Source organism: Heptranchias perlo, chromosome 10, assembly GCF_035084215.1.
Source record: "Heptranchias perlo isolate sHepPer1 chromosome 10, sHepPer1.hap1, whole genome shotgun sequence".
Classification (NCBI taxonomy): Eukaryota; Metazoa; Chordata; class Chondrichthyes; order Hexanchiformes; family Hexanchidae; genus Heptranchias; species Heptranchias perlo.
Genome location: NC_090334.1, coordinates 55,354,833 through 55,368,411, shown reverse-complemented (window position 1 = coordinate 55,368,411; position 13,579 = coordinate 55,354,833). Strand labels below are relative to the sequence as shown.

Here is a 13,579-nt window from a genome sequence, read left to right as displayed (position 1 = left end):
CTCTTCTCCCACATGTGTGCATCAAGCAGTCACTTATTTTTGAAACTTTTAAACTATAAAGGTTCCAGGCTGGTTCCATGGCATTGTCGGTGTTTAAACGCTGCAAAATGGCAGACAACCTATGTACCATTCATTTACCTGTTCATTGTTAAATAGTCTGTTGGTTTATCGAATTTACATTCAGCCTGCTGCCTAATACAAGAATCATCACTTGGCAGCACATGGTACACTTCAGTAAGACAACATATAGTGGCAATTATTGTCCGTTCGATCCTTGGACAGTTTTTTTTTCATTCGTTCATGGGATGTTGGCGTCTCTGGCGAGGCCAGCATTTATTGCCTATCCCTAATTGCCCTTGAGAAGGTGGTGGTGAGCCGCCTTCTTGAACCGCTGCAGTCCGTGTGGTGAAGGTTCTCCCACAATGCTGTTAGGAACGGAGTTTGGGATTTTGACCCAGTGACGATGAAGGAACGGCAATATATTTCCAAGTCGGGATGGTGTGTGACTTGGAGGGGAACGTGCAGGTGGTGTTGTTCCCATGTGCCTGCTGCCCTTGTCCTTCTAGGTGGTAGAGGTCGCGGGTTTGAGAGGTGCTGTCGAAGAAGCCTTGGCGAGTTGCTGCAGTGCATCCTGTGGATGGTACACACTGCAGCCACAGTGCGCCGGTGGTGAAGGGAGTGAATGTTTAGGGTGTTGGATGGGGTGCCAATCAAGCGGGCTGCTTTGTCCTGGATGGTGTCGAGCTTCTTGAGTGTTGTTGGAGCTGTACTCATCCAGGAAAGTGGAGAGTATTCCATCACACTCCTGACTTGTGCCTTGTAGAAGGTGGAAAGGCTTTGGGGAGTCAGGAGGTGAGTCACTCGCCGGAGAATACCCTGCTCTTGTAGCCACAGTATTTATATGGCTGGTCCAGTTAAGTTTCTGGTCAATGGTGACCCCCAGGATGTTGATGGTGGGGGATTTGGCGGTGGTAATGCCGTTGAATGTCAAGAGGAGGTGGTTAGACTCTCTCTTGTTGGAGGTGGTCATTGCCTGGCACTTGTCTGGCGTGAATGTTACTTGCCACTTATTAGCACAAGCCTGGATGTTGTCCAGGTCTTGCTGCATGCGGGCTCGGACTGCTTCATTATCTGAGGGGTTGCAAATGGAACTCAACACTGTGCAATCATCAGCGATCATCCCCATTTCTGACCTTATGATGGAGGGAAGGTCATTGATGAAGCAGCTGAAGATGGTTGGGCCTAGGACACTGCCCTGAGGAACTCCTGCAGCAATGTCCTGGGGCTGAGATGATTGGCCTCCAACAACCACTATCATCTTCCTTTGTGCTAGGTATGACTCCAGCCACTGTAGAGTTTTCCCCCTGATTCCCATTGACTTCAATTTTACTAGGGCTCCTTGGTGCCACACTCAGTCAAATGCTGCCTTGATGTCAAGGGCAGTCACTTTCACCTCACCTCTGGAATTCAGCTCTTTTGTCCAGTTTGGACCAAGGCTGTACTGAGGTCTGGAGCCAAGTGGTCCTGGCGGAACCCAAACTGAGCATTGGTTAGTGCTACTGTGACGCAGATATAGGGCAAGTAAAGTGACAATCTGGATCATAGAGGAATGCAAGGTCTGCTTATGGGAGCGGCTGATGACACTGAACCCCAGTAGAATATCGAGTCTGAAATCCAAAAATGTAACAGTTACTCACATGGTTTGGAATGTCCAAATTACTGCTAGGAAACCGGATACAATTTCTACACATCTTATTAACCAAATCCTCACGAAAAATTATGATTTCTTGTGTACAGTACTGAATCCTAACAGTAATAAACAAAGAAAAATATTGTTAATCTGCTTTTCTGTACCAGAATAGCTGTTCAATAAAACGACCAGTGAACTGTGAAATGATGAGTTATGCAGAAAGTTTACCTGCAGGGATTTGTAGTAAATACGGAAAATGGAACTCTCTTAGTAAACTCTTCCGTGATGTACTCAGCTAGCGGAGGTCTTTAAACAAATGAAAGTAAGGTTATAAAATAATCTACCATCAGACGTGGATAAAAACAATTTCATATCATCTCAAAAGGTGATCATGCTTTATGGTGCATTCATTTTTATTCATTTCAATAGCTTCAGGAGAATTTTATTGCATAAATAAGAAGCCACATTTTTAAAAATTACTAATGGAAATGTTTCAAGAATGGAAACAACGAGAATACCTTTCATGGCCCTGCATGCAGAGGTATATGCAACAAGAAGCCGAGGAAGACCAAGGAAGCGCTGGATAGACAACGTCACAGAAAGGCATACAGATGACAGAAGCGACTAGGCTAGTTGAGAACCAATAGCAATGGAGTGAATTCATTTGGCTCCATCGTCGCTGCAGACGGACAGGAATTAGTAGCAGTAGTACTAATGGGAAACCAAGGCCTACGGTGCAGGACACCATCAAGATTGAAAAGAGTCAAAGAGAAGTACATCAAGAACTAGTGATTACCTGGGCAAGATAGAACTGGGACCTGGATCTTCAGGACCAGGAACAAAAACAAAACGGCTGCTGCGAAATGAGGGAAGAAAAATTATTTAGATTCTATTATTGACTATAATATAGTATAAAACATTACTACAGTACCTTTTGAAAGAATAATTTATTTTTAAAAGTACATGATGTAATATCCAAAGGTGTGGAGATGCCGGTGATGGACTAGGGTGGACAAATGTAAGGAATCTTACAACACCAGGTTATAGTCCAACAATTTTATTTTAAAATCACAAGCTTTCGGAGATTATCTCCTTCGTCAGGTGAGTAGTGACCTACTCACCTGACGAAGGAGATAATCTCCGAAAGCTTGTGATTTTAAAATAAAATTGTTGGACTATAACCTGGTGTTGTAAGATTCCTTACAAATATCCAAAGGGACTTAGGGGTTCAGGTACATAGATCATTGAAGTGTCATGAACAGGTGCTGAAAATAATCAATAAGGCTAATGGAATGCTGGCCTTCATATCTAGAGGTCTGGAGTACAAGGGGGCAGAAGTTATGCTGCAAATGTACAAAACCCTGGTTAGACCGCACCTGGAGTACTGTGAGCAGTTCTGGGCACCGCACCTTCGGAAGAACATATTGGCCTTGGAGGGAGTGCAGTGTAGGTTTACTAGAATGATACCCGGACTTCAAGGGTTAAGTTACGAGGAGAGATTACACAAATTGGGGTTGTATTCTCTAGAGTTAGAAGGTTAAGGGGTGATCTGATCGAAGTTTATAAGATATTAAGGGGAACAGATAGAAACTATTTCCGCTGGTTGGGGGTTTTAGGAGTAGGTGGCACAGTCTAAAAATTAGAGCCAGACCTTTCAGGAATGAGATTAGAAAACGCCTCTACACATAAAGGGTGGTAGAAGTTTGGAACTCTCTTCCACAAACGGCAATTGATGCTAGCTCAATTGCTAATTTTAAATCTGAGATAGATAGCTTTTTGCCAACCAAAGTATTAAGGGATATGGGCCAAAGGCAGGTATATGGAGTTAGATCACAGATCAGCCATGATCTGATCAAATGGCGGAGCGGGCTCGAGGGGCTGAATGGCCTACTCCTGTTGCTATAATATTCCACATCGCAGCAAGTGAAATGTTCTACATTTCTGAAGTGCAAAGAAGAAACTCTAATTATAATTCTTCTTACAAAATAAAATGATGCCAGGGTCTACTTTGTTTGGTAGTTGATTGGCTGGAACCTTCCCAACTATGAGCGTAGCCAATTTAATAAATCTCAAGTTGCTGTTGCCATATAGCGCTGGCTGACCAAGCACTTACTGTCTCTGCCACCAAATCCTCTTACTACTCCAAGATTATCTTGGAGGGCAAGGACAATCCAAAACTTTTCACCACAACCCTCCTTATTTAGCCTCTCTACCTGCCTCCTCCAACCTACGCCTCTGATGTCAAGTGTGAGGAGCTCATGGATTTCTGTATCTCTAAAATTGGGATCATCTGCTACCCCATCACCTCCCTCTCCTACTCTACAATACCCTGCAGCTTATCTCTTATCGCTCCCTAGACCACATCAGACTCATCTTTTCTACAAAATCAATCACTTACTCTTTTGACTTCTTCCTAACTCAACTAGCACTCCTTGGCCCCCAAAATTTCAGAAATCTCTTTCTCAAAAGTTTATCCTTGACCCCTTTGTCCTTTCCAATTATCATTCAATCTCTAGCTTCTTCCCTAAGGTCACTGAATGCATCATTACCAATCAACTCCACACCCATCGCTGCCGGTTAAAATTCCTTAAGTCTGCATTCTGTCCAACCCACAGCAGGGACTACACTGGTCATAGTCTCTGTGCCCATTACATTATTCATCTTTACCCTTCTGTTGCCTTTAATGCAGTCGATCGCTGCTTCCGCCTCCACAATGCATCTCGGTAGCACTACCCTTTCGTGGTTCCATTCCATTCTGTCGTAATGCAGCTAGCACATCACTTCCTATATGCCCCGAGTTTCCATCCTGACTTCTATTTATTATAGATGCAGACTCTCATCGACGTTTTCCATAAGTAGCGTTCGTTTGCACACTGATGACATAAAACTTTATCTCTCTGCCAAATCCATGATTAAAACTGTGTTAATCAGAAAGCAGAAAACTACAGATGCTAGAAATCTGAAACAAAAACAGAAAATGCTGGAATCCGTTCTGACAAAAGGTCCACACCTGAAGTGTTAACTTGTCTGTTCTCTCCACAGATGTTGAATGATCTGTTGATTGAAGCTGTGCTGTCTGATTGCCTATCCAACATTGCCAAGGATGAGCCAGAATTCACTTTAGCTAAACGCTGCTACGGTCCAAATCATCTGGCTCTTGCCAGAAACTTTACATCATGGCCCGATTCTAGCCCTATGGCCAACTGCTCACTCAGACTGAAACCCCACAGTGCACAACTTTGGTGTTCTATCCATCACCAAGACTGCCTATTTTCACTTTGGAACTATGATCTTCCTCTTTCCCTATCTCACCCCCATTGTTGCTGGAACACTCATTCACGCTTTTATCTCCAATGTTTTCCCCGCGACCTCCCAAACCCCCATCCTACACAAACTTCAATTCATTCGTGGCTTTCAAAAAGGAATTGGATAAATACTTGAAGGGAAAAAAATTTGCAGGGCTACGGGGAAAGAGCGGGGGAATGGGACTAACTGGATTGCTCTTACAAAGAGCTGATACGAGCTTGATGGGTTGAATGGCATCCTTCTGTGCTGTAACCATTCTATGATTCAGAACTCTGCCACGTCCTCTCCTGTAAATAGTCCCATTCACTGAACAGCTTTGTCCTCGCCGACATCCATTGGCTTCCCCATCCTCCAACATATTGATTTCAAAATTCTCACCTTTGTTTACAAATCCCTGCATGGCTTCACTCCAATCTTACTCTGCAACCTCCACAAGCATTACATCCCAGATCACACTCCTCATTCATTAGTCAGGACTGTTATGCATTCCTTCTCCTTTGCTCTGTTCCACTATTGGCAGCAGGGTCATCAGCCATCACAGCAATGCTCTTTGGAATTCTTCTTCTGAACATTTTCTACATCATCCTGCATCTTGAAAAGTCTCAAGATGTAATCTCACATTCAGTCATTACTCCTAACTATTCTTCCAATTCCTGCTCTGTCTCTTAATCCCTCATTCTGTCGTGAAGCACCTTAGCACTGAAACGGCCCTAATCAAAGTCACAAATGACATCCTCTGTGACTATAAGTGTATTATCCTTCCTCAACCTCTCTGTAGCCTTTGACACAGTTGACCACATATTCCTCCTCCAACGACATCATCCAAAGACATAGCATCAGTTTCCACATGTACGCAGATGACACACTCAGCTCTACATCTCCACCACCTCTCTTGACCCCTCCTCTGCCTCCGTGTTGTCAGCCTGCTTGTCTGACATCCAGTCCTGGATGAGCCGCATATTGTACCAACTGTATATTCTACCAATTAAACATTGGGAAGACCGATGTCAACATCTTCAACTACCACCACAAACTTCATACCCTTGCCACCGATTCCATTCCCCTCTCCAGCCACCATCTCAGATTGAACTAGACTGTTCAATGATCTTGACGTCTTATTTGTTCCCGAGCACAGCTTACGACCCCATATCTTCACCATCACAAAGGCTACCTATTTCCATCTCCATAACATCGCCCGTCTCCGCCCCTGCCTCAGCCCATCTGCTGCTGCCAAAACTCTCATCCATGCCTTGTTATCTCCAGGCTTGACTCCTCCAATGCTCTCCAAGCTGGACTGCCATGCTCCAAAACTTCAACTCATCCAAAAACATGCTGATCATATCATAACCCACACAAAGTCTCGTTCGCTGACCTACATTGGCTCCCGGTCCTCCAATGTACCTCAAATGCAAAATTCTCATCTTAGTGTTCAAATCCCTTCATGACCTCAATCCTCTATCTATGTAACCTTCTCCAGCCCTTCTGCAAAGGGCCTTGTGACATTTTTCACTACATAAATGCAAGTTATTGGTGTTGTTGTTTTCTGACATTAATATTGATGGTGGTGGTGAGTCCCACTGCAGCCTGATACTCTGTCTCATTGTTGGGTGAGTTATTTAAAGTTGTTATAATGCCGCTGGAGATATAATGGGTAGTCATTAGTGTTGAGCACAAGGTCATAAATTAAGAGTTTCATGCAAGTATAAGTTGGCAGGTACTGTAAGAAACATTGAGTACGGCAATTCAAATGAATTTCTCGAATTTGCACAAAAGCTAGAAAACTAGGGAAACTTGGACAAGGAAAAAAGTCTAATGTCAATATTAGCATATTTAGAAGATTAAATATTTTAATGAATTTGCTTCCTTCATCCATTGCAGTTCTTTATCACTTTTAAATAACAATAATTGCAAACTACTAACGAGAAGGTAGAAGACTTGAGACTGATTGTATATTTTATAGCACTTACTTTTTATGGATATTGGGATATTCACAGATAATATCTGCAAGTGTTTTCAGTGATTCTGAAAATATAAGATAAAAAAAATAAAGCTAGAGTTCTAAATGAGGATTCAATTAATAGTTTTAAAAATTAACTGTTCCTCACCTGTTAGAGACTTGATCTGATTTTTTCCATAGGGAGCAGAGGAAAAATTGCCACAGAAGATGAAGCAAGTGGGCGGCATGGAAGAATAACCTGTAGAGCACAGAACATAGGTATATTTGCAGTCTAATCCACAGCTTCAGGAATGCCTACGCACAACTATCTAAGAGTCGAATATAGTGCTTTTAAATCACTGTATCTAGTAGCAGTAGATTGAGGTGAATGGTAGAACTGCTCCGTTTGTTGATTTTCTTTTTTCTAGTCACCATTTCTCACTTTTAGATAGCCAATAAATGAATAGCCATAAAAAGATTTCTGATTACAGTACTACAGGTAAATAGAACACTTAGTTTGGATCTTAGACTTCACATCAACAAGCCTATTTGTTTATAAACCATACAAACCAGGAAAGTTAGTGACGGTACATTAGGGAGGAGAACAAAAGTGCATGTGTGCGTGTTGGATAAAGGCAGGATTGGGATCAACTGTGATATCTTTCCTCAATGTATAAGCTTGCACAAGCTTAGCACCCCTGGTGCCCAATGAAACTCCCTGCACATAGAATCACAGCTTATAAAGCTTTGATTAAATAAATGTATTAAATGTATTACCTGAAAACATCATATGAAGTTTTTCAAGTACTTCCACCTGGTCCAGCCACACATCAGAGACAAAAGCAAACATGGCATCTTCATTTTCTTCCTCCAATTGCTTTAATTTTGCAGATGATTTCACCGATGTAGCAGAAGGACCACCAAAAAAGTTTATGTTGCCATAATAAGCACTGAGAGACAAAGCATGAAAAGTTGTCAAGATCATTATAGTGCAAGAGATCGGGCAATCGTGAAAAACATAAGGGCCGTATTCCCATGTCAGCAATTTGAATTTCTAATGGACTCAAGTTTTCTTTAAATTGTCAAATGCAATGAATTTATGAACAGTGAGAACGCTGAGGTTTCCTTTCACCACCCCCATGCTGATCACTATTCATTAAGCTTAGCTAACAGTTTTAAACCAATCACAGCGGAGCAGGGGTGTCAGAGTTTAGCACGTTATCAGGAAATTAACCTTTTGAAACCGTGTCGAGGAGAAACGTGAGAGATCCATCTCAGAGACATCCATTTCTGAGCTGAATACCCAGATCTCAAATTGGCTAAAGTGGATACCAAAGGGACATAGACAGACTGAGTGAGTGGGCAAATCTATGACAGGTGGAGTTCAATGTGGGAAAGTGTGAGGTCATCAACTTTGGATCGGAGAATGACAAGGAAATATTTTCTTAATAGTGAGAGACTAGGAGCTGTAGAAGAACAATGGGATTTAGGTGTCCATGTACACATATCACTAGAAGCTAGTGCACAGATACAAAAAGTAATTAAAAAAGCTAATGGAATGTTGGCCCTTATCTCAAGGGGGTTGGAATTCAAAAGTAAGGAAGTGATGCTTCCATTATACAGAGCCTTGATCAGACCCTATCTAGAGTACTGCATTTAGTTTTGGACACTGAACCTCAGGAAAGATATACTGGCCTTGAAAGGGGTCCAGTGTTGATTCACCAGAATGATACCAGGGCTTAAAGGGTTAAATTGCATAAGGCTTATACTCCCTTAAGTTTAGAAGGTTGAGGGGTGATCTAATTGAGTTGTTTAAAATGATAAACGGGATTTGATAGGGTAGATGGTGGAGGAATTCAGAACTAGAGGGCATAATCTTAAAATTAGAGCTAGGCCATTTAAGAGTGAAATCAGGAAGCACTCTTTCACGCAAAGGGTCGTGGAAATCTGCAACTCTCTCTCCCAAAAGGCTGTGGATGCCGGGTCAATTGAAATTTTCAAGACAGAGATTGATAGATTTTTGTTGTTAGGTAAGGGTATCAAGGGATATGGATATCAATGGCGGGTAAATGAAGTTGAGGTTCAGATCAGCCATGATCTATTAGAATGACAGAGCAGGCTTGAGGGGCTGAATAGCCTACTCCTGTTCCTATGATTGAGGGACATTAAGCAACAAATGCATATCGTTCAGATTGCTATTACGTCTGACATGGGAACTATTAGTCAAGGCCTGTGATTAGGACTAGATGCTCTTATAGAAACAAGAATCAACCATAAGGTAGGGTTTTGCACATGGATATATTTTTGTTCTGCCCTCAGACTGGCTAGTCACAGCCATGAGAAGATGCCCACCATCAGTGGCCTACGTACAATACATCAAATGCAGAGGTAGAGCAGTGGAATTCAAACCAGCATCCAGTTTCTGATTATCATGTTCCCCCCCCCCCCCCCCCACTCCACTTCTGGGTGCTCTTCTGAAAGGCAGGAAGCTGCAGGTAATGCTCAAGGTATAGTCATCTTATACTATAGCAACAAGGAATGCATCTGACCCTTCCATGATTTTCAACTTGTGGTATGAAAGGCCAAACTCAAGACAGCTTCATTCCACCAATGGTACTGCTAGACAGCAGCACTACAGATACAAACTCACAGTGCAACAATGCGAGCAGTATAGTTGACAAGGGGCAAGTCCACAGATGTATACTGTAGACACATTAATTCATGCAATAAACACAATACATTTGTTTATATTATATTTTCAATTGCATGTACTACTGATTAGACACAGGGCAACATATAGTTCCATAATGAGAATGATTACTGGTGTGGCAGCATAAGAGTCTATGCTGATGTTCCATCGTACCTTGTCATTGTGTAATAAAATGTTTCCTTTGGGTGATTTGTGTGCCCTGGTATCAGTGTGACCACTGTACAATAGGAATGCACCTAAATTCCACTCTGTAGTTCACCTAATTTCTAGCACTCACTTTACAATGAATCACCAACACAAAGTTATTTTATGCCACCACAGAACCAAAAAAAATGTCCTTGCCAGTCTCCCATTCTCCACAAATTTCAGTTCATCCAAAACTCTGCTGCACATATCCTATCCTGTAGCACATCCCACTCTCTCATCATCCACATGCTCACTGATGTTGCCTCCTGGTCCCCCAACAAGACAAATTTTAGATTCTTTTCCTCGTCTTTTAAACCCCCCCTGTGACATCACCCCTTCCCATTTCTGTAACCTCCTCCACACCCCTCCACCAAAATCTATTTAATTGACCCTGGCTTTTTGTATATAACCCATTCCCTTCACTGCACCATTGGAAGCTGTACCATCAGCCATCTTGGTCCCACCCTCTGGAATTCACTTCCTAAACCCTTCCTTCTTAAAGAATCTCCCTAAAACCCATCTCTTTGACCAAGATTTGGTCACCTCTCCCAATCCACCCTTCACTAGATTGGCACCCAATATCCTCAATCCTCTATGAAGAGCCTTGGTGCATTTCCTAATGTTAAAGAAATTACATAATGCAAGTTATTAATAGAACTTAATTAATTTATTAATGCTGCTTTTTTAAAAATCAATTGATTGCAATAATTAAAGCTATTGGTTAAAACAAAAATAGTAGATTGAAATATATTGTATAGTAGAATAGCAATGGAATACAGTTTGGTACTCTGCATTAATGCCTTGAATTTTGCAATTAACCAAAGTATTATTCATTTACCAAATCAAATGCTAGAAAAATACCTTGAAACAGATATTTACGAGAAAACAGTGTAGTAAAAATTACCTTGTAATGGCAGAAGGTTCAGTAGGTGGAAATCCAAATCCATTGACATGAAAAACTCCATCTTCATACCATCCTGTAAAGAATACTTATAATAACTACCACTCCCAGAGTTAATGTTGATCATGAAATTACCAAAAAACAATTTTATGATTAACAAATATACAAAATTGAGTAATCAGATTCTATCTTTTTACACATCACAACATTTGACAAACACAACTTTGACATATCAAAATGGAAGGGCATAAAATCCTAACTTTTCAAGTACAGTACTTCAAAGTGAGTGATCTCAAATTTTTAATCTAATTTACTAAAAAAAAGTAGAATTTTGATAACCACATACAACACTAGACATGTTCCAGAAGTTGTCTTTGCCATTTATATTGCCACATAAACATTACTTACACTCTAATATTTATACATCAACTGCAGTTAAGGGGTACTATTATCTCAAGGGTAATCAAGACTGTTATAATTATGCACACTCAAGGGCAATTTCTGTAGCAAGAGAAGCAATTAATTCACAAAGTACAGTATAATCCCAGGACTGTAATTATTTCGACCCTAGAAGATCAGACATCAGACTTCCATGACCACTGCCAATGTTGCTCCTTATAAGTCCACGCAGTACTGCATACAATACTGCAACACAAGGTGGTCAGTTTCTGCTGTCCCTTCTCAAAAGGAATGTGTCACTATTGTAATGCAGCCTACCTAGTAGCTCAGCTGACGAGATTGGTACCAACTGTACGATGCAATTTTAGATATGCTGACCTTTCTTTTTGGAAAAGGGCTGCACAATTCACCATCAGGAAAATAATATGCATTTATAAAGGACTTGATCATGTCTCAGGAATATCTCAAGGAGCTTCACATGCAATGAATCACTTTGAAATGCAGTGACTTTTATTATGTGGGTAAACACAGCAGCCAACAGCAATGAGATGAATGACAGCTGCTTTTTGGTGGTGCTGTTATTACATGCTTACATGTACAACATACATGCGCATACAACAATATATAGTGCCGTTAATGTAGTAAAACTTCTCTGGGTATATTCAGCCAAAAAAAAGACAGTAAAAGGGGTGATCAAAAGCCTGATCTAAGAGGTGGGTCTTAATAGGAGAGGGAGTTGGAGTGCCTGAGGATTTTAGGGATGGAATTCCAGAACATGGGGCCTAGGCGGCTAAATGGCTGTAAATGGTGGGGCAAAGGGGGAGGGGGTGCACAAGGCCAGAGTCAGAGGAATGGAGAGTATGGGTGGGGGGGGGGTGGAAAAAGAAAAGAGTTTGGCTGGAACTAATCACAGAGATAAGGAAGGGCAAGGCCTTAAAAGGGGATTTAAACACGAGCATAAGAATTTAAAAATTGAGGCATTGGGAGACCAGGAGCCAATATAGGATAGCTAAGATGGGTTGATGGGTGAATAGGACGGTGCGTGATAGGATACGAGCAGCAGAGATTTGGACGAACTGAACTTTATGGAAGGTGCAGGAAGGGAAACCAGTCCGGAGAGCATTAGAATAGTTGAGCCTTGAAATGAAACGGCATGAATGAGGCTATCGGCAGCAGATGGGCTGATGTAGGATTGAAGGCGAGCCAGGTTATGGAGGTGAAAGTAGGTGGTCTGTGAGATGGAGGGGATATGGGGTCAGCTCAACTTGGGGTCACATAGGACGCCGAGTGCGAAAAATCTGGTCCAGCCCAAGAAAGCGACCAGGGAGGGGGTTGGAATCGGTGGCAAGAGTATGCAGCCTGTGGTGGGGGCCGAAGACAATGGCTTTGGTCTTCCCAATGTTTAACTGAAGGAAATTTCGGCTCATCAAAGACTGGATGCCTGACAAGCAGTCTGACAACAGAGAGGCAGTGGAGGGCCTGAGAGAGATTGCGGAGAGGTAGAGCTGGGTGTCATCAGCATTCATGTGTATGCTAACACCACGTCTGTGGATGACATTGCCAAGGGGCAGCATGTAGATGAGTAAAGGACTGGGCACAGGAAAAATCCTTGGGGGCCTCCGGACTTAATGCTGCAGGAAGGGAAGTTATTGTTTTAGATGCTGCAGCTACGATTGGATAGATGAGTGGAACCGAGAGGAGACAAACTGAGCTGAATAACGCAGGAGAAATGCTGAAGGTGGTCAGTGTGGTCGACAGTGACAAAGGCTGCAGAAAGGTCAAGAAAGACGAGGAGGGATAATGCAGCACAGTCACAGTTACAACAGATCTCTCATTTGTGACTTTAATTAGGGTTGCTTCAGTGCTGGGGTAGGGACGGAAACCTGATTAGAGATAGAAACAGGGAGTTACAGGGAAGAGTAAATAGTAATAGGTGTCAGCCTTGGCTCAGTGGTATCACTCTCTCATCTGAATCAGAAGGTTGTGGGTTCAAGTCCCACTCCAGAGACTTGAACACATAATCTAGGCTGATTCTCCAGTGCAGTACTAAGGGAGTGCCATCTTCTGGATAAGATGTTAAACCGAGGCCCTGCCTGCCCTCTCAGATGGACATAAAAGATTATCTGGTCATTATTGAATTGCTATTTGTGGGACCTTACTGTGCACAAATTGGTAGCCACCGTTTCCCTACATTACAACAATGAACACCTTTCAGAAGTACTTCATTGGTTGTAAATCGCTACGAGATATCCTGAGGTCATGAAAGTCGCCACATAAATGCAAGTTCTTTCTTTATTACAGTAGCTTGTTGACAAATAGTCATGATTGGGATTCAAGTTGTGCCATTGCAATCAGGAGACAATTTGTAAATACCTTTTTAATTGCTCAAATTGACCATTACTTACACAGCACTATTAAAATTCAAGAACCTGAGATGGTTTTTGACTCAAT

At 42.0% G+C, this 13,579-nt stretch overlaps 1 protein-coding gene across 2 annotated transcripts in view; it reads right to left on the bottom strand.

The window, feature by feature from the left end:
* pole2 (polymerase (DNA directed), epsilon 2) overlaps window positions 1–13,579 on the bottom strand; it is a 40,478-nt gene that overhangs the window by 6,892 nt on the left and 20,007 nt on the right. Inside the window, exons 10-16 of one of the 2 annotated variants that reach the window (XM_067991031.1) lie at window positions 10,733–10,805; window positions 7,710–7,882; window positions 7,102–7,191; window positions 6,964–7,018; window positions 2,487–2,546; window positions 1,919–1,996; window positions 1,698–1,806 (exon numbers count right to left, since the gene is read on the bottom strand). In XM_067991031.1, the coding sequence (XP_067847132.1) occupies window positions 1,698–1,806; window positions 1,919–1,996; window positions 2,487–2,546; window positions 6,964–7,018; window positions 7,102–7,191; window positions 7,710–7,882; window positions 10,733–10,805 (638 nt within the window). The remainder of the gene's footprint in view (window positions 1–1,697; window positions 1,807–1,918; window positions 1,997–2,486; window positions 2,547–6,963; window positions 7,019–7,101; window positions 7,192–7,709; window positions 7,883–10,732; window positions 10,806–13,579) is intronic. The other variant, XM_067991030.1, reaches the window with a different exon arrangement.